General features: G+C 43.4%; 1 protein-coding gene and 1 long non-coding RNA gene across 5 annotated transcripts in view; one reads left to right on the forward strand and one right to left on the reverse strand.

Moving 5' to 3' along the window:
• LOC128853927 (uncharacterized) overlaps window positions 1–24,597 on the reverse strand; it is a 34,542-nt gene extending 9,945 nt beyond the window's left edge. The window contains exon 1 of the long non-coding RNA XR_008452757.1: window positions 24,497–24,597. This is a non-coding gene — a long non-coding RNA (uncharacterized LOC128853927). The remainder of the gene's footprint in view (window positions 1–24,496) is intronic.
• Window positions 1–24,648, forward strand: part of GNAZ (G protein subunit alpha z) — a 45,451-nt gene that overhangs the window by 708 nt on the left and 20,095 nt on the right. For 2 of the 4 annotated variants that reach the window (XM_054082744.1, XM_054082746.1), the window contains exon 2: window positions 15,153–16,427. In XM_054082744.1, coding sequence (XP_053938719.1) covers window positions 15,705–16,427 — 723 coding nt within the window. In that variant the 5' untranslated portion in view covers window positions 15,153–15,704. Of the gene's footprint in view, window positions 1–8; window positions 138–334; window positions 618–15,152; window positions 16,428–24,648 lie in introns of those variants that run through there. The other 2 variants (XM_054082745.1, XM_054082743.1) reach the window with 2 other exon arrangements.

The raw sequence follows: 24,648 nt of genomic DNA on the forward strand, positions 1-24,648 counted from the left end.
CGAATCACGTTTGTAACGGCGGCGGCGGCGCAGGGAGAGCGCGGCGATGGGCGCGGGGCTGCGGGTTCGGCGGCGCGGCCGGAGCCGGGGTGCGGCGGGGGGCACGGACACGAGCGAAGATGTGAAATAGAAACGGGGTAAACCCATGCACGAGATAGAAAGAAAATCGCACCTAGCATCACGGCGCGGAGCTGTGGTGGAGGACAGACACGCAAACGCGACAGGAGAGGGAATGGCAGAAAAGGGACCGGCGGGGCGGGGAGGGCGGAGCGGAGGAGCCCCGCACCGGGACGCGCGGGTCCCCTTCGCCCCGCCAGACCCCGGGAACCCGCGGGGCGGGGCGGATCCCGGTGCTGCGGGGCGGTGCGGGGCGGGTCCCGGTGCTGCAGGACCGGGGCTTTTGGCGCTGCGGGTTTTGGCGCTGCGGGTTTTGGCGCTGCGGGTCCCGGCGCCGCATTCCGGTGCGGAGCCGCCGCCCCCCCCGCCTTGTCGCGGAAGCGCGCTGTGCGCCCCCGCCCCGGCCTCGCTCGGCGAAGCCCCGGGGGAGCGATGGGAGCGGTGCGGCGCCCCCGCGGCGGGGCTGGGCGGGCGGCGCCGCTCTGAGCGCGGCCGAGGAGGTGAGTGGGGCTGCGGGGCTGCCGGAGCGAGAGGTGGCCGCGCTCTTGGCCGCGGAGGGGAGGGGGGCGCCGCTGCGAGGCGGAGATGCTGCGTGTAGGGAAAAAACGGTGCGGGAGGCGCTGCCGATGGAGGGGAGATGACCTTCGCGGGGATGCCGGCCTCTCCTCGCCCAACGGGGGCATCTCTCCTCCCTCGCTGGGTCGGGACCTGAGCCTGGCTCGGGGCCGGTGCGTTCTCTTGGTGATTGGAACGATAACCCGTCAGACGGCGGCTGCAGGGAGAAGCGCCGCTGCCCCGGCTCCGGGTGCGGACCCCGCCAGCTCGCCGGTACTTCGCGTTGTGGGCGAGCGGCTCGTGCGCAGCCCCGGCGCTTCGCGCGAGCCGAGGGCGCTGCAGGCACGGGCGGGTTTCTCTCTGCTGGCGGTGCCGATCTGCTCCGGGTCTTTCACTGGGGGAGCCTTTAACGGGTGCTCTTGCGGCGTCTGCTCCGGGGCTGCTGACCTGTCCCACAGCATCGTCCTGTGCGAGATCCGAGACTGCGATTGCTGTTGTGGCTCCGTCCCCCGCGCTGTGGGTCCCCCCGCTGGGTGGCCATCAGCCTTTCATCCACAGACCCTGCAGCAGCGGCTCGGGCAGGCGCGGCGCTGCGAGCATCTACTTGTGGATCGCGAAAGACTGAAAATGAGTGTGGATTTTGTACCTAAGGGAAATTGTTTCTGACTTTATGGATGTAGGCATTTAAGCCTGAGCTGATGGCTTAGGTGCTGTCACAGGCAGATCACAGGGCACATATCCGATAGCTGAAGAGATTCAGCTCTGCACAGCAGAGAGCTTTTTGCCATTAACTTGGCTGTCTCCATCAAATCATTCGGTTGGAAGCTGTCATGCAAAAAACACAGATCCCTGCCCTTGGATAGAGGACATTATCACTGGATAGGCCTCTGTGTATAGAAGAATGAGGTTCCAGTCTTCGAGAAGCCAGTGATGGGTTCAATCAGAAGAAAACATCTTAGTTATATGGCATATTGAGGAGAAAAACTCATTATATTGCCCTTTACCAAAGCAATGGCTTGCATTTTCAAAGGGGAATCCCAGGTCTGTGTGCATAGGCATGGTTCTAAGGAGAAAAAAGCAGATGAATTCTGTGTAAGGCCATGGAGATTTCATTCTGATAATGGACCTTACAGAGATGAATAAACTCTGTGCTACACAAAGACTGCTGCTCCATCTGAGGATTATGTGCTTGCCACCTCATTGGCCACTGGTGAGCAGAGTTGGATGACTCTTCCGGAGATATCACCTTGAATTTCGTAAGCTGTCAGTACAGCTCAGGGTTTCAGTCACAGGCCTTGTCTTTGGATTTAACTGTGATAACATAAAAATAACCAGGCCAGGTAGGTCTGAAGCACCAAAGTGAAAGTGTTCTGGTTGTCTCAGTTCAGGTTCATTGATGGAAGTACATTTAATTTTAAACCTAGGCAGAACCAGAAAGCAGAAATGTGTCCCTTCTTCTTAAGGAATCCACCTGCTGAGCCGTGAGGAAAGGGATAAGTAGACAGATAAGGACAACAGAAAATTCAGTAGATAACAATGGCTTAAATCCTTAAATGGTGAAGTCAGCTCTTCCTCTCCAGCTTAAGCAGATAAGGATTTTGGCAGCAGATAGTCTCAGCTGGCATGCAGTGGTGAGGCAATGCAAGGGGTGATGTCTTTTTCTCCCCTCATTAATTAAAGAAAGATACTCTCAGTTCCTTTAGGTTCAATCACAGCAATGCCGCTTATTTCAGAGGATGTTCTCCATCCTCTGAAATCACTGACAATGAGATTTGAACCTGACTGTTTCTGGTTGACGTTTTGGTCCTGCTTTCAAGGGAGTCATTGCAAGGTTCGTCACCGGTTTCAGTGGGAAAGTGTCCAGGCTCGACACGAGCGCGCTCAGCGTCATTGATCAGGTTCTGCCATGGCCTCGAGGAATGGCAATGTTGAACAGTTTTATAGCTGATTGCAGTGAGGTCACAGTCAGTGACAAATTCCGTACTCTCTGCTTGTATCACAAACTCTAACTTGGAAATTAACAGTGATTTTAATCATAGTCTTTTTCCTGAGAAATGGGAGTGTCCTTCCTACGTGATGTTACACTTCCAGCAGTTAACTGTTGTGATGTAACTGGAAGAACTTCTAAACCAAAGCCTCCAAATTCAAAATACTGGCATACTTAGATACTATCGTATTATTTATACTTGGTGAGAAAAATTGCCCTAAGTTTATTGAAAAACAAGGCTAAGTTTTGTCCCTTGTGATCCCTAAAATATCTGGGATAAATCCACTTCCATTACATTACAACAGGTTCCCTTCAGTCTTCCTGAGAGGAGAACTGACTCGTACTTCGTATGGTACGGCCAGAGGTCACATTTTTATTAAGCCTTCCAGAAGCCAGGAGTAGTGATTAAAAATTCTAAATTTCAGCCACCATATTGATGAAAGAATAATCCCCAAAGGGAAAAACTAGACTGGTCCAGGCCAACTCAAACTGATTCTCTTCTCAAAGTCCCATATCAATTTAAGGTATGTGAGTACCCAGCACAGCAGAGAAGGGCTCAATTCAGCTTGTATTTATTCTGTTATCCAAGCTGGACTTGATACACATTAGTAATTTAAGTTGTTTTAACTTTAGGCTGGTTTGATCAAAGACCCGCTTTAACCCTTGAATGAAAGCTACAGAGAAAATGCTCGTCTCTCCCCACTGCTGCTTTTCACTGTCACTGAAGGGCACTGGTGAGGTGGGATGGAAGGAACAGATTATGGACATGGGCCTTCATTTGTGCTATCTGGACTTCACACGTTTGTTACTACCAAAGGCATTGAAAATTACAGCGAACAAATGCATGGCAATATTTCGGAAGGCAACAGCTTTCCAAGTAGTGTTTTGTGCCTGTAGCTCAGAGCACGATCTGTGGTTCAGCAGAAGCTTGGCTCTCCCCAGAATCCCATTTTCCTATTTAGTATTGGACATCCCAAGTATCGTTGGTGAGCACAGTTTTACCCAGCAAACCCTATTTTCCTCTGCAAGCCCCTTATAGCAGAGGACTGCTTCTCCTCTGGGGTTGCTAAGTCATCACATCAAAACCACAGGAGTGACACCATTTACAGACAATGCTGTGTTACGGAAATCACCCGTGAAATCACGAGTGAACACATTGGCCAAGACAAAACATAAAGAGGCACATTTGAAATCCAATTCATATACTAAGTATTCATTTTGCTCATAGACTTGAATGATAATGACCAGAAAGTGAATAATCTGCTCTTCTCACATGAGATTTAATGCATAGTCATCCCCTGGCAGTTGGGAGGAGTTAATCTTGTCATGTTTAGATACCTGTGACATGGACATGCACATATGGAGTGACTGTTGAGGCTTCCCCTATAGCTGATGGAGAGGAAAAGAGATTCCTACAATGCCATTAGTCAATCTGACTGCTGTCCTTGCCTGAGATGAATGGACCTTGGGAATGCCTGTTTCTCTACAGAGCACAGAGGGACCAGCTCGGAGGCAGACACTGGCATGCGTATGCTAAATCTGGACAGAGGAATCCTGCTCGTACTGTCTGTACTGTAATGCTTAACTAATCTTAACTAGCTAATTAAGAAGGTATTTTCATGGTTCACCATAAATACTTGTAAGCAATAGTACCATTGCTACTCCCTACCTACCAAGCCTGTGTTCTTTGCTACTGGCCACACTGGCACGCTGGTTCTTCCTCTAACTGTACCTCAACAGCGCCACTGGGTTGTAGAGGAAAGGCTTCACTGAAACAGTACAAGGGATCCAAATCTTTTATCCTGTTCTCTCCCTCGTTCCCTGGGCAGTGTTCTAGCATACAGTCCCAGTGTTTCTACCTTTATTTCATGTGCCTGCTTTCTGTATTTTCAAAGCTTATTGAGACAGTGTGGAATAACTACCTTTATCTTTACAAAACACATCACGCAAATACAGTCCGACAGCTTATCAAGGGTTGATGCACAAATACAGTTGACACAGTTGTGTTATGGAAGGAAAAAATGCAACTTCAACTGCCATCAAGCCAGTTGAATGTGTTGCGGCACTGCAACAGAAACACAGCTGGGTGTTTGGCTCTGGATGTGCTTGCTGTTTAGGTGGGGTATGCGCCTGGTTATTACACTTCTTTCTATATAGTCCTATAACTGCTAAGATCCTACTGAGTTTTCATTTTGGATTACTCAGTGATGATAGAACCTCACCAAAATCAGCCATTTCAAGGCATGGATTTAAGCTCTTTTTCAATCTATTCATGTCCATGAACAGATAAACTTACCTTTTTTTGTACTGCGGTGACATTTATGTTGGTATTTACAATTCTAAGCCTTGCCTACTTCAAATGTGAACAATTGTTCTGTTATCATATAATTTCTGTGTCCTGACGAGATGTGCATGAGGCTGCTGATTGTGTTTCCTGCTGTGAGTGTTCCCAAAAGCAAATTTGACCTTTGCCTTGTGGCTGTGAGTACACAGGTGTGGCGGCTTTGCTTCTTGCAAGCGTGCTCACAAAAATACTGAAGACTTTGTGTAATTTTTTTAAGTTACAGGAATAAATTCTGGGCTGCTAATTTCAATGATTTTCAATTCAAGGGATTGCAATTGTTTTGAATGTGGCAGGACGTCAGGCTGCTGTGCGCGTCATTGCATCTTGTCGTACCAGTAGAATCTCTGATTTCGCAGGTCAATAGCTAGTGGTCTAAACAAATGAAAGCATCAGCTACCAGTGACAAGAAGAGGTCGGAATCCGTGACATGATTTAGTAGTGGGCAGGTACGGTGGGTGTTGATGATCTCAAAGGTCTTTTGCAACCTAATGATTCTATGATTCTATGACTTCAGGCCTGCAAACTACAATTTTCCATCCTGCTCTGGAGAATGGATCGTCCACCACAGTCCTCAACACTGATAAAGTCATGGCCCATCATACAGGCAAAGAACTGAGTTATTGGTTGTGCTGTAGTACTGCTCTGCCAGCGCAAGCGGGTCATAAACTCAAATTAAATGTTTGCAGAGGATATTACCCTGGTCTGTGGCCAGAGAGGCTTCTTTCCCTGTGCTGTTGGCCTGGCAACTCTGCCCTTCTCGTGCTCCTGCAGCCAAGGAAACCCACAACAGCCACTGATATTGCAGCCTTTTGGTGATTGTACCTGGAAACTGTTGTGATTCATGCGGGGATTTGGACAACTCCACCTCGACTCTGCGGCTTAGGCTGGAGTGCAGAAAACCATTTCTCCCTACTCAGATATTAAACCTCAGATCCCCTGTTCAGATCAAGACTAGGAGCACCTGAGTTTTCCTGTATTTCTGGCTAACTCGCGTTGCTTTGCTACTTATGTCTTCTGATAGTGGAGAGCAATGAACTCTCTGAGAGCAGAAAATACTGCAATATCCTAATTTAGAAATCATTTAGGCATGACAAGTTTTGTAAGAATTGATGTGAAAGAAATGGGCAATGCCTATTATAGCGAAAGCATGAAAGATCTTCTCGGTGAGCAGGACAATTGCCTTCCTTCTCACCTCCCTAGGCAGTTCCACCAGTGGTGTTGTCTGACTTTGAGAGGATTCCAGCTAGGTGAAGTTCAGGCGAGTACACACAATACGGCTCTCCCCATGATCCTGTGGCTACACTGCCTCTATACTTTTCCACCAGTCATTCACAAGAATCAAATGGAAAAGGCTGACCAAACAGACATTTATGTTACCCTCCAAAAAGGAGCTATAAGATATGCAAGCAATTAACAATTCCTCTGTATCTCTACTCCACCTACTTTACGATGCAACATGAAAATATTAGCAGAGAGCATCCTGAATGTATTCTTGTTCTGCCAACGTACCGTATTTAGGGACCTTCATATACTGCCGTATTCTTGGTGTTGCATTTCCCTAGATCCAAGCAGTCTGTCGTTAATCAAAGCTCATCTGTATGACTGTAACTTTGCATTTGGGATACTTTGTGTTCATGATTTATTCGTTATGGGTTTTTCGTAGGACTCATTGAGAGCATACATAAACAAGGCAATGCAAGAAAAAGTGCTAGTAAACATTTTTTACAGGAGGCCAGAGAGAAAGCTGTCAGTCTCTGCAGCCTTGTTCTCATTCAGCTATGAGATATGATGTGCAAATGGAACTTTTCTTAGACATGTGATTTCTTAGTCTTTACTGATGGTATGAAGATTTGTATTTAATGGAGTTCCATTAAGAGCATATCAATCTCATTGCTTACTTGCTGTTTGTTTTGTCAGAATCATCAATTATTAAGTCCATATTTTCTGAGATGCAATTTAAAAGGATATTTTTTTCAGAGTTACCTAGTTATAAAATCTGTATAAAATATTTTTCACTATAAATTCTCTGGCTTGAATTGGTCAGAGGCACACAGAGAGCTACTGGACAGAAACAGCAGAAGGTCAGGGTTAAAAGATTTCATAAAATAATGCAGGTTTGTAAAATATGCAGGATTTGACTCTTCCTTTTAACTGTTATAAAAGCCTTTGGAAATGTCCCCTTATGGATGAGCTCTCTCCTCAACCAAGAGAAAAGGGGAGGGACTGTTAAAATTAGTTTTGTACAGGGCACCCATTTACCCTCCTTAGTGGCAGACACAAGAATCTTAAACACAAACCAAAACTGTACCTCATTCATAAGAACGAGGAAGATACAGGGCTTAGAACAGTCAAGGAGACAAAATCAGTATTACCGGGACAATCTGCTGTCTGGTTCTGGTATTTCTGTGCCCTTCCTTTGTCTCTCAAAGAGGAAAACTACTTCGAACTTATACTGGGTTTCGCTAATGAGTGGAGCCTTCCACGGGCAAAGAGATGATGGAAACAGTTTGCTTTATCCCTCCTGAACTGTTTAGTACAAAATATACCTTGGGAGGAGAGCCTGCTCGTAAGTGTGTGTGTCAGTGGTGTTGAGTCTTTGTGGGATTGCTTCCAGCTGGAAGAAATTGAAACAAAATTGGAATTGCTTTAGGGTGGGTTGGGCTGAAAGCTAAGTCAGCTCTGGGCTCTTCAGCCCCTGCCTTCATTTTGCTGTTGGTAGGGGTGGGAAGACACGTTACCAGGCATTTCCCTGGAGATGAGAGACAGGAGGTTTTATGTGACTTAGCTGCAGAGTTATGTGCTGTGAAGTAGAAGTACCTCTGGTTTTTGATGGTGCCTAAAGCAGTTTCCTGCCAGAACATGGGCCACTTTCTTCCTATTCATCTATAGAGAAAGGCCTTTGGGCTGGCAAGCGGCTACAGTCGTGGCTGTGCTGTCTGAGCCATCCCTGCTGAAGCTCTTGCATGCAGCAGGATGGCAACTGTCACAGCTTCCGAGTTCCAAAAGAGAAGCAGAATGAGACTGGGCGTAGGCTGCAGCTGTATCTCTGCTTGGTAGCACACGCGTCCTCTCCTGTGAGTCACACTTCAGAGAACACTGTGGATTCTGGTTAGCCTCTTGGGAGGTTTCTTTTCTTCCCTCCCCCAAGGCTGCAGTCTAATACTTCTTCCACTCCTCATCTGTGGACAAAATCATGTGTAATTGGAGTTGTTAAGATGGAAGCTAGGAAATCCACCGTTCTGATGTAGATACCTTTTGACATAGTTCATATGATGAATTTTATATGTGGCTCAAGGCTGGGAATCGCTCTCTACCCCGCTGGCCAAATTTATCCCTGATCGTAGCCCTGCATCTTAAGCTGATATTCACACTTTCTTCCTTTCTTTCTCTTGTTGTATTATCAGCAGCATTCTAATCCACTTTTATGCCTTGTTGTGAGGCTGATGTTTGTCAGGTTTTCTTTGTCTTTCCCTAAATTAGACGATCATGAGAATTACTGACTTTATTCTTCCATAGTCCTGCTCTCCTCTCCTACTCTTTCCCATTCTGGCCAGTTCTTTGATGCTCTTCCAGCATTACATTGCTCTTTCTTCTTTGAACTTTGTCTCTGAGCTCCCTTATCCTGTTCCCTCTCCACGCGAATCTCCTGTATTCCTTTTCTGACTTTATCTCGTTTTGATGCCTGGCTGCTCCCGCACACTCATTCAACCTAGGTCTGTTTTTCTGTTTTTCCATTCACCAAGGCTCTTTTGATTTCTGTGAAGCATTACTCATTCTCTGTTGCTTAGCTCCCAGTTTAACTGTCACGCTGCCAGTCAATTCCTCTCCCAGCCTTTCTGTGGATTCAGCGTTGATCACCTACTGAAACCTAGTCCTGTATTTTGCTTTCCTCTTCCCAAATCTTTTTGCTATGCTTCCCATTGCAGGGTCCGTCTTGCTAACTTCCGGCCTGGATTCACACTCAATGATATCTTTTCTCTAGCAAAGGCATTCTGGTGGAAATCTGATCACCCAGCTGACTTGTTCTCTCCTGTTTTTCCCTCCCCCTATCGCAGTTAAATTCTATACGTGCAGGCCCATCTTTACAACTCCTGAGTTAATCCTTTCTCGCTGGCCTTTTTTCTTCTCTGTAGATTTCTGCTGATTTCTGCCAATGTGATATGGTGAGATGTGCTCTTCTGCTCTCCTCAGCTTGTTTTTCCTTCTTCTATCACTATCCCTTCCTTCCTTATTTCCATGGATACAGAAGTTTCTTGGTTCCTGTGTTTATATGCTCTTTCAGTTTACCTGAGCAATCTTACCCAGCTCCTGTGACTTTACTCTCTCATTCTTTGCCTTATTTTTTGCCTCTCATCTGATTTATTTCTGTATAGCATCTCAAAGATTCTTTCTTATCCATCATCATCGATAAAATCCTTCTATTGTTTAAATGGTTCCCATTTACTGGAGCATCTCCTTGTCTTTTGCTTAGCCTCAAGCTTCAGTCTTTGAATCTTCACTGGTTGCTTTTTCCTATCACATTAAATAAACTTCTTGTCTTCAGTAGACCTTTATCTGTACCCAGGCTGATTTTTTATCTCGTATTAGCTCATACCTGTCCTGGGACAGCATGGTTTTGCTCTCTTCTGTGACCTTGTATGCACGTGTAGAAAAACTTCCTTTTAAAAGGCAATTGTGATCGTGTTTCAAATCCCTCTTTAACTTTCTTTTGCTATGATAACTACCAGTGTTCCCCCGTGCTTTCATAAGGTGTTGTGTGCAACAGAGTTGAATGAGTGATAGGAAATTCACCTCTCTGGTCATGAACAAACCTAATGTTTATCAGTTTTTATATGCCTATAAGACCTGTGGAAACGCAGCCCTGTGGTGTTTGAGTCCTGGCTCACAAATCACCCACAGAAAGAACACAGTTAACCCCATGATAAAAGCTGAGCAGCAGCTCTAATGAAGATGTAACCTACACTGCTGTCATCACCTGAGGTCCTTACAAAACACTGAGTGGGTGCTGCATTTTTTTTGTTGCTTCATTACACATTTTTAAATGAGTCTGATGTTTGTATGTCCCTACAGCAGCTGCTGCGTGTTGTTTCTCCTTGCCCTTATCTAGCAGCCAGGATTTTCTGCACACCCACTGTAATGTTCTTGTAGTATTTCATTCTTTATGGAAGCCTAAAGTTCACCTCTAAAATGACTGTTGTGGGAGATTCTGGTCTTGGTTAAATCACTGTGAAGCACAGGCAGCTCCATATGCAGTCACTGATGCTGCTTCGAATTCTCAGCAACACAACTCGGAATAGAACTGTTGTATTTTTGGCTCATTCAAGAATCAGTCGGTGTTATCTACTGGTTGTGTTGATGATTTTTCTCACTGTTTCACACTAGTTGTGGATGTTACTGAAACAGGTCATGATTTAAATGCCTACCAAGTCTTTTGGTATTAATGCTTTATAGGATTTATGTTTCCAACTCCCTGAAGTAAGTGGAGTATGCGTGTAGTTAACAGAAAAATAATTAACGGGCTCCTAGATTCTGCTGTGGTCTGGATCTCAGCTGAGCTGAGCAAACTTGAACACCACTAACTAAACATCAAAATCTATCTTCATAAAAGCAAGGTTCGATGCTTGGTTTAAAAGGAATACTTTCTTTTTACTACAAATTCTTATGTTTCCCCGAACCTGGGATCGAGTCTATATGCTGAGTTTTGGCTGGGCAACGTACTTGGGTAGTGGTCACCACTAATGAGTGAGACTTGCATTCCAATGCCGCTGAAGTAACTACTCATTCCCATAGTGTTTACGTACTTGTAAACTTCCCTGCAATAAGGAGGTGCTGCTCTGTCCTTTTCTGTGTTAAACATATTAATGAATTGCAAGCAGAATACAACACTGGGATATGAATTATGCCTTCCCGTGTGTTGTGGAAATATGTGATAGGAAATGCTCTACAGAACGTACAAGCTGTTTGAAAAGAACAATTTTGTCTTCAAAGCATCTTCCTCCCAAGCTGTTTGTCATAAGCAGTTGTTGTTGAGGCAAATAACATAAAACTTACAAAAGATCTGCTTCTCTTGCTTGAGCACCAAACCTCCAGACTCATCAGAATTGCTGGTGCACTTTGGCAGGAGTGTGTATTCCCTTGTTGCTTGTCTCTAGCAAGATACCTTTCTCAGGATGAACTTGAATAAAGAGAGCAGAGGGAGCCCTGTATCTGCTGTGTGCAAAATGTTTCATCTTTGATCACTGAAATGTGTAGGTAATGTCACAAAGAATTCTACCAGTGGTCTTCTCAGTGACATGAACATGAAGCCTCTGATGATGATGATGCAAAGGAATACCAGTTTTAAATGTTCTGAACTTGTCAGAATGAGTGTGAGTAATGAAGCCAACTCTATTTTTTTTATTATTAAAATAAGAATTTGGCCTGATACCTTATTTCATTCTCTTTGTGTGGCTGGGAACATTACTCGTTAGGAAACAGCTTCCTCAACTCTTATTTTTCACCTCTTATGACTGCTGGAAAAAGCCCATTATTAGACAAAAGTATAAGCCCTCATTTTGGAGGGTTTTCCTTTCCACATCTTTGATGCATTAGAGTAAGTAAAGTTGTGCTAATTATTTCTATTATATTCTATTTTCTATATTCTATTAATATGTATACTATTATTTTAATTTTCTGCTGATTAATCTGTTCTCCATGTGCTAATGTCCTTCCGATGTGCCAAGGGAAGCAAGATAAATATAGTTGATATTAAGACTCTTGTAGAATTTTAGACCAGGTAATGGGCATACACGCTGCACTCAGGGCAAAGGATTTAGACATCTCTAGATTTAAGGCACCCAAAACACTTAAATGACAAGGCTGCTTGTACACTGTGGTCCATGTGGGCAAAGACAACGGATAACTGCACCCAGTTACCATGTAGAGGTGACCTGGTGTCCTGACTGGGTGGCCAGAACAACCAAGACTAATGTTGTCCTGTTAGTTTTGGAAACTGGTCACTGTGGAAATCCTGTTGTAGTGAGTTGGTTTCATGCGTGTGGATTTGGAATGGATTTACAGGCAGATATTGAAGCACAGAAATTAAAAGAAAGCAGATTTAAATAGGAGAAAGGAAGACAAGAGGAAGCTGAAGTACTGTACAGGAGATCATCAGAACTAAGTAAAGCTGCTGTTTGGAAAACATGTACTCTAAGTGTCCTGGGAATCTAAGGAAAGACAGGAATGAGTGAGGTATTGAAGGACCTTGTGATCAGTTTACTTCATAGGCTGTTTTTTTGAGTGTTCACTTGTAGTCAGAGTTCCAACTGTGGAATTTTGCAGTTGTTTCCAACAATTGTCTATTCATCTTCTCCAACTAAATATAATGCTCTCCTCCCCACCCCAGCGCTAGTCCTGACCCATACTGACACATCCTGGTAGCTGTGAACCTTATCCAGGTCTACATTGTCTCAACTATGTATCTCCCTTAAGCAGGGTTAGAGTTAGGAAGGGATTTAAAGATAAATATAGAATCAGTAAAAGTATTTAAGAGGGAGTAATTGCAACCTCATCTGTCCCAGGCTAATGTCCCAGGCAACTTCAGGAACGAATACACAAAACTGTATCTACTGACTGCCCAGCCTCTGTACCTCCTTCCCTTATGTTAAGAAAGTAACAGTAATTGCCATAACTCTGTGCCCTTCTGTGCAGTCACATTTCGCACCCCCAGATACCCTCACATGTAAGTGTTAGAAGCTGCTGGAAAGGGATCCAGTTGCAAGAACCTGCCTCATGCCAGTACACTGTTACGGAGCTGCAGACCCCAGAGACATATCCCAGAGGGACCTTGGAGCGGAAAGCAAACACAGTTTACCTTTCCACTTGTCAGTCCAGCATAAATTAGAAGGCATCCATAAATGACTTTAAACATGTCAGGAAAGGTACGCAAGATACAGAAACTGTGATTAGGACAGCCCACTGTGACAAAGTTTAACGTACAAATAGCAAGAATAGTAGTGCCTCTTGCTAAGCAGATGAGTCTGACATCATTGCACTTGTTTCTACCACCTGAACAATGAAATCCTAGATAGAACATTTATTTGGAAGGGTAAGAAGAGGAGAAATAAATTATATAGGAACACTGCATTTTCATGTAAATGTAAGATGCTAGGAAACTTAAAAAGCTGGGCTTCATTCTTTGTTTTAACTGTGTAACCCTTCCTCAGCACTGCAGCTGATGTAATTGTGCTTATCTCTATGAAGCCCCACAGTTTTTATGCTGTGCTGTGTCTTGATTAATGTTATTTAAAGGTTAGCTAAAACTATTATTTGATGTAATTGATTTCTACTACGGTGACTGCTACTGGGAGGGTAAACCAAGATCTCGCTAGAATCCCTGGCTGATAGTGACTTCTGGCAAGACAAAAAACAAGAGTTGAAATTGTGAATAATGAAAAAGTATATACTTACAAAGCATATACTATTGAATGTATGCACATTATTTAATATATTTTACACTTGAAAATAAAGTAATGCAAATATAAGTTCATATTTTTCAACCAGAGCAGCATGGCCAAATAGAAATGAGATCCACCCCATCCTGCTGCGTATCTTTGAAAATGAGTCTTGCCTCGTGAGACAGGTGAGGTGGGGAAAGGAAGAGCACATATTGATAAATCCAGTGCTCCATTTCAAATACTTAATTACAGATTGCTGGTTTGGAGTGCTGAAATATCTTTAGGCCACTAAAATTTCTGCTGTGATGCTTAGGAAAGAGAAGAAAGTAGATGAGATTACAAGTATCTGTAGTTCAGTTCCTTTCCTCACAAGAGGTAGAGGTTCAAGAATTGGCTTGGATCATTCTGTCCCTCTCCTAGTAGTTAGGAGTATATTTTAATGTGCATTTTAATGCTTTGCCATATCTGCACTGAAATGCCAGTAAGTCCATGCAGGAAAATCTTCCAGAGATTTTTAGGGCAATTTTGAAGGGATTTCAGTGGCAGGTAGTGAAGTTTGTAAAAACAGTTGCTGAAGATCCCCCAGTGATCTTCAGTGATCACACAAGTGAACAGACAGCAAGGAAGGTGCCAAAGTGGGCCGGGGCCAGCGTACGATGACGAACTGGAAGCCCTGACCTGGTGACAGTTAGTGATTGTGCTGCCTGCTGCGCTCGGGGCTCCCTGGGAGCAGGGGAGGAGTGACTGTATTGCCAATCAGCTGTTAATAATGCATTTGCCCTCTGGAGGGGGAACCACTTCCTGCTGTTGCCTTTCGCAGAGTTCCAGCTAGAAGTCTTAACCTCTGAATTGGGAAAGAATAATCGCTCTAACAGCCAGCGAGAGGCTGTCAGCCCTTGCTTGGGACAGCATTTCCCATGGTTTTTCTAAACAACATTCACCTTGTAGTTGCTGTTCGCTTGTACTTCTCAGAATCTCCTATACCAACAGAAGAGAGGAGGCTAACAACGCTTGGCCTGGCTGTGGGAAGGAGCTTACAAAGTCTGAGGTAGTGATGCGTCACTCCATTGGCTGAGCAGGATGCAGGCAGTATGGTTATGAGTACTGTTCTCCAAGGGAAGAGAGTTCTGTTCCTGTAGCTGCGAAGATCAGTAACGTTCCCTCTTATGAAATCATGGAGCAAAGTTAATCACCTCCTTGTGGTTCCTAGTTTAGTTATTTAAATGTTCAATGCAAACAAACCAGAAACTATGAATGAGACCTCAGGAGGACATCTGTCCGAGCATGAGATATTGTAAATAGAGACTGGGAAAAGGAGTTGTGAGCTTGTTTCATTTTCTACTTGAGGAAAACCAGCCAGAACAGGACTGTGCAGGAAAAGTACTGCATAAGCTCTTGCTGAGGGAGAAACTGGGGCACAGCTCAGCACTGTTTGTTTTCATGTAGGTTTAAATAATAAAACACAGAAGGCTGAAAGGGAGATATGATTTACTATTGTTTAGAAGCCTCATTTCCTTAGGTCTGCAGCTTCAGCCATCCCTATGTTTTTGCTAGGGTTTTAGATTTTTGCTTTCTGTACGTATTTTTCCATCTGTATTTTCTTTTTGGAATAATGAAAGGTTTAGAAATCCAGAAGAGGAGGGGAAAGTGAGTGGTTTGCAGCAAGGAAGTGGAGTCTCTCATTTCATTCATTTCTTTTCTCATTGTTTGGCAGGTGGAAAGCACAGACTTGCAGAGCTGCACTGGATCAGCTGAAAAAGTGGGGGAAGAGAAACAAAACAAGTACAGCACCATTGGAAAGAGCTCCAGCTTTATCTAGCAGCATCACCACAGCAACGAGAAAATAACGTTAAAAGACAAGGGCTAGAGCAGAGAAAGTGAAAGTGTGGCTCCTTACCTTGGGACAGAAGACAGCAAAATAATTATGTGGAATAGCAAAGAGTATTTGATGGATCCGGCCAAACTGTGGCGAAGGGAAACATCCCTCCATTAACAGGAATGTGCCACTGTTTATGCCCTGGAGAGGGGAGTGCCATGAAATCTACTGAAGAGACCATTTCTGTGTTTGCACATCTACATGTGTTTGCCCCCCTGCTGGGACTGAACTAGGTGGGACAGGCAGCTTGGACTGTCAGGTATCGGAGGGCACCTTTTTTCGTGCAGGGTATACCTGGCCCAAGAACTGAAAGACGCCACAGATCATTTTGAGAAACGCAGACAGTGAGACAATCTCCAGCCTTCCCCTTCTGTAACTGCCTGCTGTACCATGGGATGTCGGCAAAGCTCTGAGGAGAAAGAGGCAGCGCGGCGGTCCCGTAGGATTGACCGCCACCTGCGCTCTGAAAGTCAGCGACAACGGAGAGAGATTAAGCTCCTTCTCCTGGGCACCAGCAATTCTGGGAAGAGCACTATTGTAAAGCAGATGAAAATCATTCATAGTGGTGGCTTCAACTTGGAGGCTTGCAAGGAATACAAACCTCTGATTATCTACAATGCCATTGACTCCCTTACACGGATCATTCGGGCTCTAGCCACCCTTAAGATAGAGTTTCACAACCCTGACAGAGCATATGATGCTGTGCAGCTTTTTGCCCTGACAGGCCCGGCAGAAAGCAAAGGCGAGATTACCCCGGAGCTCTTGGGAGTCATGAAACGGCTCTGGGCAGACCCGGGTGTGCAGGAGTGCTTTTGCCGCTCCAACGAGTACCACCTCGAGGATAATGCTGCGTACTACTTAAATGACCTAGAAAGGATTGCAGCCCTGGACTACATCCCGACAGTGGAAGACATTCTGCGTTCCCGGGACATGACCACAGGGATTGTAGAAAATAAGTTCACCTTCAAAGAGCTGACTTTCAAAATGGTGGATGTGGGTGGGCAGAGATCAGAACGCAAAAAATGGATCCACTGTTTCGAGGGGGTTACAGCAATAATTTTCTGTGTGGAGCTGAGTGGCTATGACTTAAAGCTGTACGAAGATAACCAAACAGTAAGTGCTCTTCCTGCTCCTTTTTCTCTTTCCTTCTCTCCCTTTCCCTCTCCCCAGTGTCTGGCACTTTTCCTCCCCTGCCTTCCTTCCCTCCCAAGGCAGTCGGTAATCTTGCAGATCCCAGCCCCACGTGTGATTGCCCTCCCCTCAGCTCCAACCTGTAGTGAAAAGCCAGAAGCTCTGATCGCTTTGTTTGGATAGTTTTCCCCAGTGGAAAATTCTATTCATGTATTTAATGTTACTTTTGGGAAATGGAAGTTATCTTAGTGTAACAGCAGATATTCTTGCTAAATGTTTACCTGGTTAAGTATTACTCCAGCCGTCTCTTAAAGACAGACAGTAGGGACATCCTGATGTACAGCGATGGGCAATTTGGACACTGTGATTTGCAAGTCGTAGGAAATTTTGAAGCTAAAATAGTAATAAGTAACAGTTTTCTCCCCACTTTTTCCAGGGTTTTCAATTGAATTTTGGGATTAAATTAAAAAAAAAATAAATCGGATAGTTTTTAATTAGTATGAAACTTTTAGGTTTAACATTTTCTTTGACTGTTTTTGTTTATATGGCTGATTTGCCTTGTTCAAAGAGTCCCTATTTCTGTTTAGTTCCCTCCAATGCCAGTAACTTCTGGTTTCACAGCACAGAAATACAGTAACTATGGAAAAATATATGAACACGTATGCACATGAAGCTGTGTGTTTCCTAGCACAATCATCTGCCTGAGCTAACCTTTATAGGGTTTTATTTGGACTTTTTGATAGCCTTGTAATGGGTGAGACTTTAAAGATAGGAGCTTGTGGGCAGGAACTCATGAGTCTATCATTTCGTGGTTCCTAAACATGTGGTATTTCTCTTTGAAAACAGCTGCCATCAGGAATAATGAACATCTATGCTGTAAAATCAGAAAGTTAACCTTAAAACATTTCTACTTCCCTTGTGCTCCCTTACCTGTGTGCAGGTGTTTGGCATCTTGGGCAGCGTGTTCACCAGTATCAGTTTCTGGAGCACTCCCAAACACCAGATCGCTGTTCTTTCACAGCGAGTCCATTGCACAAGTGGTGTTGGGAGGAAATGATTCCAAGAAATGCTTATATGACATTTCAACTAATCAGCCATGTTGCTCCTTATCAGATGCACCTCCCCCTGCTTTTCTGTGTAGCACACACATCTGTGTTAAAGTTTCCATATCTGAAGCCGAATGTAGTGCACTGCACAGGTACGTGCAAGAGCTGCACCATCTAGGGGACATCCGCTAGTGCTGGTACGGGTGTCACACTGCTTTATGTGTGGCTGGCTGTCCGGGGTTGCCAGCAGTCACTGAGGCAGAGTTGGAAGAGGATCCTAATTGCTTCCTTCTAAGCCAGATGGAAAATGCACAAACCACTACCGGACCAAACATGTAGAGTCGTACTTCAGAAATCTCACCCTGGGCTTTCTGTTCACTTCTTTGTTTTTACTTTGTATGTCTCAGCAAAGTCTTGTCTGTTCAGGTTCTGGGTTCCACAACAAACTCCTTCCCTCCCAAACCATGTAGGACTAGGTCATCATTGAAGAAAATAGGTGAAGCTATTCCCTTTGCACCCCAGGCATGTAGGAAAGGTGCTCTTTATGTATTGCTTTATACGCTCCCTTATCATCATTGGTGCAGTGATGGGAAATTATTTCAACTCCTTTGTACTTTTAATGCCTTTGTCAGTATTTTTGGTTGATAATGCAGTTTCTTTATAAAAGATTTCTTATTAGAAGGGAGCTAAGTGGTAAGTTTGAGAAGCAATTATACTAGGTTTGAACCAAGACTACAAAATGGTTTCCAAAAATACTCCCTTTGTTTTACGAGCTTGCCTTATAAGGTTGAATCCCTTCGGTGTACACTTTCTATGGTTCTTCAAGGGAAAATAACTTGTGGTCAAGAACGTTCAACTAAGCTGAATTTTGGTAAACGTTTTTGAGTGCTTGAGTTCTACTGCAAATGCAATATGCGTTAGGAATACTGAACCTTTTACAAAGTCTTTTCTTGTTAGAGGGCATCTAAGTGACAAGTTTGAGATGCAGTTATACCAGGGCATGAGAAATATCAGACCAGAGACATTTATTCTAAGAAAGAAAATAACCAAAACCCAAATGATTGTTTACTAATTTTTCATAACTTTGTTGGGTTTGTCTTGCCCTCATTGTCTCCATGTGTCTGAGGTGATTATATGAGTATGGAATTTGCTCTGAAATTATTTTTGCAAAGATGTGATATTTCCAGTATATAATCCTTGTCAGCACACTTGACTTAGCTCTCTGCTGTTGGTGCAACTTATCATATATATATTTCCCTATTCTTATCCTCTGGAGTGATTTTGCAGCTTATCCACTGCCCTTCCATCTCCTTCACTGTGCTGCACAGATTGAGCCACCATTCGCTGTCCTACGCACCGACTTGGCTTCATTGCCTGGAGATTCTTGTCGTGGCGTTAGTCCCTTCCTGTTGTAACAGATTTCTCTCTCTCGTTATGGTTCAGTAACCTCCTCCTGACATAAGAGAAGCACTGCCCCCAATTGCTTCTTTTTTTAAAAAAGCACATCTTCTTTATGTCTCTTTAGACTCTTCCTGCCTTGCTCTTCGCATTTAAAAATCCAAAAGAACTAACCCCGAGGGAAAAAGAAATTAATATCCTCTGCAAAATCCTTACGGATGTTGATTTTGATTCTAGTATCTAGAATCAAAGGAAGTAAGCATCTAGGTTATTTCAAAGTGACATTGAAGCCCACTTTTACGTAGTGTTTTAACAGCCTGCGGGGCTAATCTCCTATGATCTCTTTTTATCCCTTTTCTGCAATCAGATGGGCTGTGGCACTAGTGCTTATAGAGGGTACTCGGCCTGGGAATTCAGACTTTTATCGTCCATCAGCTTCCACATGTATGCAGCCACTGTCCAACTATTTGCCTGTCTATATGTTTTTATGATCCGTGGAGAAAATGGAGCACAGGTGAAATATATGTGAGAATGGGCATCTTCCTGAAACTCTACTTATGTGGCAAAAAGGAGAGGCACGCTGATAGCATTTCAGAGGGAACCTGACTGTATAATCAGAAGAAATAGGTTCCCTTTGGCTGATATGCTTTTATCCAAACACCCACCCATAGTTTTTCGGTGTGGAGATGGCATGTTCCCGGTGTGCTGAACACACAATGGAGTGTGGAACAGCTCTGTTAACTAAACTGTGAGAAGTACCTACATGGGCAGAGCACTTGAACTGCAGCACTGAGACTGGACTTGAGGGTTGGAGGGGAAAGCCCTGCAGGTAGTAGTGTTGCCGAGGCTAAAACGCATCCTGCTGTAGCATCTATGGTGATGATTAAGAGATTAATATAAGAGAACTATTAAATCAAACTAGTCCACTGCCAAACATCCCTGACTGCTTGACAGAGCGTGGAAAAATCTGGCTGGTTTATAAAATTTGAAAGTTGAGTGAATGATTTATGTGAATGGGATGACTTCTGTGCTTCCTGCTCACAGAAGTGGATATGTGTTATGAGTTCTGTCTTTATCGAAGATGCATAAAGATAGACAACTATGGTAAAGATTGAGTTTGGCATGCTGGTGGGTCCTGGATAGAGTGAACTCAGGAAGTCTGCTCAGGGTGGGAGGATTGCAGTGGCAGCAAGGTGCAGAAGGGAGAGCATTAACACCCAAGCTGTCAGTTGTGTGGACAGTGTTTCCCTTGTGTGTAATTTCAAGAGACTAATAAAGTTAAATTTTGTACTGCCTGGAAACAAAAGGGAGTAGGGAAGGCAGGATTTTTCTGTGTCTTTTGTCTTTTTCCTGCTATGCTTTATTCTGGGTAACATCACTTGCAGAGACAAAATCACCTGAGTTAACAGTTTGCAGTTCTGGCCAAACCAGTATTTTGACTTGTCTGTTCAGTGTATCTGGTATTTAGCTGCTTGTGAAAGAGTTAAGGTAGTGAAGACTACAATTCTTTGCTTTTTTTCCCCCTCCACCTCGCACGCTTTCCTCTGTCACTCTCCATAACAATATTTTTCCTGCTTATCTAGGGTTATCCAGAAATGTGATCTGTTTCTGTTTTCATTTCCAAAATCTCTTATGCATTTTTCCCTGCCTACCATGTAATAAATACAGTTTTATCTTTCCATGCACACAGTCAGTATGACTCAGCTAGGTAACAGCTGCCTCTTGTTTTGACACAGTTGCAAGATTGGTTTGTACGATACCTTTGGAATGCTAGTGATTTATCATAAGATTATTATTCCTGACCAGCACTCTGAGAAGGCTGGATTAGGTTTTTATATCCCATGTTGATTTCTTCTCCGTTGTATCAAATAAATTACTTGTCTCGGCTGCTAAGGACCATGAAAACCAATTGACCCATTCTATCTTTTATTACATATTAAGATGTCATCTCTGGCCTTTGATAATGTTAAATTATCGAGTGATGATGGTTTTTTTGCCTTCTTACATGTTGTTTCCTTTGCTTAGGAGGAGTTCCCTGTTAATACTGAAGTGTCTCATCTCTCTTTAATTTCTGCTTAAATGAATGTGTGCTAGGGAATGTAAATAACCTTTACTCTCTCTGCCTTTCACCCTGAAAAGCAGTCTCTCAGTTTCTGTGCAGTGTTCCCTTCTGTCCCTCTCTGTGCGCTCTGTTCTGTTTCGGACCTGCTGTGTGTCCTGGTGGACAGCTTTCAGTTTTATTCTGCAGTGCACACCTGCGACAGGGTTCTAGACCAATAGAAAGGTGCTTCAAAGATACAGTACTAAAGTAAATGAAAAGAGTTAAACATGAACGAGGTCAGGAGTGGCAACAGATTGAGATACCAAGCAAAGGTTGGACACATCTGCTTCTAAAAATGACCCTAGTTAATCCTTTTATACACATGAATGGTAAAGGAAAACTACTTGCAGGTAACAGGTTTAGATCGGTTTTACTATCTTTCTTGCAACCATTGCAAATGACTGGAAAAATGAAATGTTAGGCTCTTCTGAGGTTATTTTTTAGTATAGCATCTTGTTAAAAGGAAGATGCATATGAAAAAGATGCAATGCTGCAGCAAATGGTTCAGGCTGCAGAAGGCCTCATGCAAAACAAATTGTTGGGGTCACACTGGCACCCCTCAAGTAGCTAATAATAACTGAACTGGAAGGGCCTCTGTCATATGCTAATTATATGAATTATAAACAGGAATCCTGTTTCTGCCAGGATTTTTTTTATCAAGATTTTTAATTTTGTTCTTGTTTGTTTGTTTGTTCTGAAACCAAATACTCAAAGAGCTTATTTGCCTTTCCTGCTATGTCAGCTTTTTGAGGGTGCAGTGTATTAACTCTCTCTCCTGGTATGCAGCTGTTTTCCAGCAATACTAATAAGAGTCAGGGTACAGGGGAAATTGTGATATGTGTTATACACAGCGCTTTTATCATCTTATTATCAGTGGTAAAACACCACATCAGCAAACATCTTTCTGACAAACTGAGTCTCTGGAGAATCCGTGAAAAAGCTGTAGTTTGGAAATTCCCTCGATTGTACCATACAGGGCCAGATCCCTCTGTGGCCCAAAGCCAGGAATAGCTGAACAAGGGCTATGTTCAGAATCCTTACAGAATTCCTTAGAGGGGCAGAGAAGTCTGCTTAATCACAGGGAATAGGAACATGTCCATAAAAAAACCCAAGAGGTAGAAAAATTCTATCTTGGTCTGGAAAAGGAGCTCTTTTGGGTCATTTCTGTAACCGTGCTGAGCAGCAAAGTAGATAAAAGCTGTAAGGAGCCTCTGTGCTACTGCAGCCCTGGAGAGAGCAGTGGAGCCCAATTAGCCTGCAAGCCCTGCAGAGCTGCCGGAACAAAGGAGGCGGATCCTTACAGTCAGTACAGCTCCAGAGGGGGTTTGCTGGTCGTGTTTTCAGAACTTTGTTCTGTTGTTAGAAGTTCATATTTTAGGTAAATATGTTGTTCTGTAATTTTTCACCTGTTGCTGATATGAGAGTAATCTGGCATCCACCTGAGCTCTGTATGGTTGGGGTGGCAACGCAGTCATTGAGGATGTTAGAACACTGCCTCAGTATGAATTCCCAATACTTGCATTTCGGTGTGTCCAAACCAGCAACTGAAGAATTTGGCAGACAGGCATCTGGATAAATATAACACTCGATGTGCCCCATATCATGGAACACCCTGGACACAGAAAGAAGAATGCGCGGTTCACCTGACTCAGAGGTGTATGAGTAGAGCCAGGACATAGAGGCTGCCTGGAAAGTCATTCCTGGTTACAAATCAGTGTGTGATAGATGGTGTTACAAACTCCCTCAGAGTTCAGGCACTGTTATTTGGCTGCCCGTGTGTGAGCTTCAGCGTGCCAGATCATCAAAACCCAATTCTGCCACAATATTGACCCTGTTCACTGAGCTCCTAGTGCTTACTGAAGAATCCTGTTCGTTGGTCACAGGGGAGTGTTCGGAGATCCTGGGCACTGGCTGAGTGTTCTGCTGGTCCCTATCTTCACTATCATTGCATCTATAAAAATTATGGGCTACCATATGGTTAGGAGCAGCCAGGCTGCACTTACACAAACCAGAGTTAAGGTAAAAACAAATAGTTAATTCTAAAACTGGAAAATAGAATATTACAGACTCCTGTTTGACACTAGGGCTAATGTTAACTACGTTGGTTTCTTTCCTGATTTCAAGTCCTCCTATCGCCTTGTCTTTATGACATATAACATAAGGTTTAGATTCTTCAAGAGGCATAATGGGTGTTTTATCAAAGACTACAATGCCATCACATTGTTGCATACTCAGATGATGCCACAAAATTAGAACTTGTTCAAGCAAATAAAGCATCAAAACACAATGGGATAATATGAGCTCATATCCAGATTTAAGAAACCACTTAAGCTTTGGGCTATATGAAATTTGAAGACAGTTTTCTTTAATATAATGAATTTGAGGGCATGTATGAGGCTTTGATATAATAATGCACAGTAAGAAAGGCAACATTTTCACAGTTAAATGAAAGTAAGAGCAAGCCAAGTAACCCAGAATATCTCAGTGTAAATTTTTGGAAGGTCTGTTTATGCACGCCTGCGTCATGTTGCGATTCTTGCACACATATAAGCCATTGCATACTCATCCTCATCCCCAGTAGCGTCATGAGTAGCGTCAGTGCTTTTGTTTGTAGTGTTAGTGGTGGTGTTTGATTAAACTCAAAATTCCTTCCATTTCTTATATTATCATCCCTTTTTTGTTTGATGGATATGGTATTTCTATAGTGACTTTGAAGAGTAGATTCTTTTGAACAGAAGTCAGGTGCTAGGAAGAGAAATTGCACGCAAGTAGAAGTAATTTTATGCTTGCATTACAGTGTTGCCATTCCAGCAGTGTTTTTAACTAAAAATAATAGCATCTAATACTAAGAGCGCTTAGGTAACTGCTGTTTTTCTGGCAGAGTGACAAGGCTTTTATGAGAAGTTTAACTTCTTTAAAGATACTGTTAGACATTGCAGTAGCTTGTTGACTCATTATCATACATTGCACATACAAGAAAGATTTTGGAACTGTATCGACAGTCTATGAAAATATCAGCTCGATGTTCAATAGCAGTCAACAAGCAAGCAGCGTTAGGAAAGGAGTAAGGAATAATCAGAAAACTGTATAAAATGCAAAGCATGTCTGCTTTCAGAAAGCTATCTAAATTCTTGTTCTCCTATTTTGAAGAAAATACATTAGCATTAGAGCAAGCATGACCCGAAGTGCAGGATATTTTCAGTAAAAAATAGATGCAGACTTCTTCCCCCAGGAGAAAAAAAAAGATGTGCAAGGCAGGGCAATATGATGGGCTTATAAAGTGACAACTGGCTTATAGAGTATTGATTCCTAATCATTATCTATTGTTGCTTTTAAGAACTAAGGATATTGGATGATATTTTCAGCTAAGAAGTTAAGAAAAAGGTAAAGGCAGAGCAGATCCACACCGTACAAAGTGAAATTCTGCAGTATGTTGTGTACCAAAACTCTGCACGTACTTAGAAGGAACAGAAAAATGTATAAAAGAAAAAGATATTGAGACTTACTGCATGTCAAGATAGTACTTTTGATTTGCAGGTTCTGAGTTCAGATCTTGAGAAGCAGGGATAAAATACTAGGGAAGTATTTGTGTTTCCCCAGATCTGAATTCCTCCGCCCCACCTCCCGCAGCTGCTGTTATTAGTTGGTGTAAGGCCTG

This window comes from Cuculus canorus, chromosome 17, assembly GCF_017976375.1.
Source record: "Cuculus canorus isolate bCucCan1 chromosome 17, bCucCan1.pri, whole genome shotgun sequence".
In the NCBI taxonomy this organism is placed as follows: Eukaryota; Metazoa; Chordata; class Aves; order Cuculiformes; family Cuculidae; genus Cuculus; species Cuculus canorus.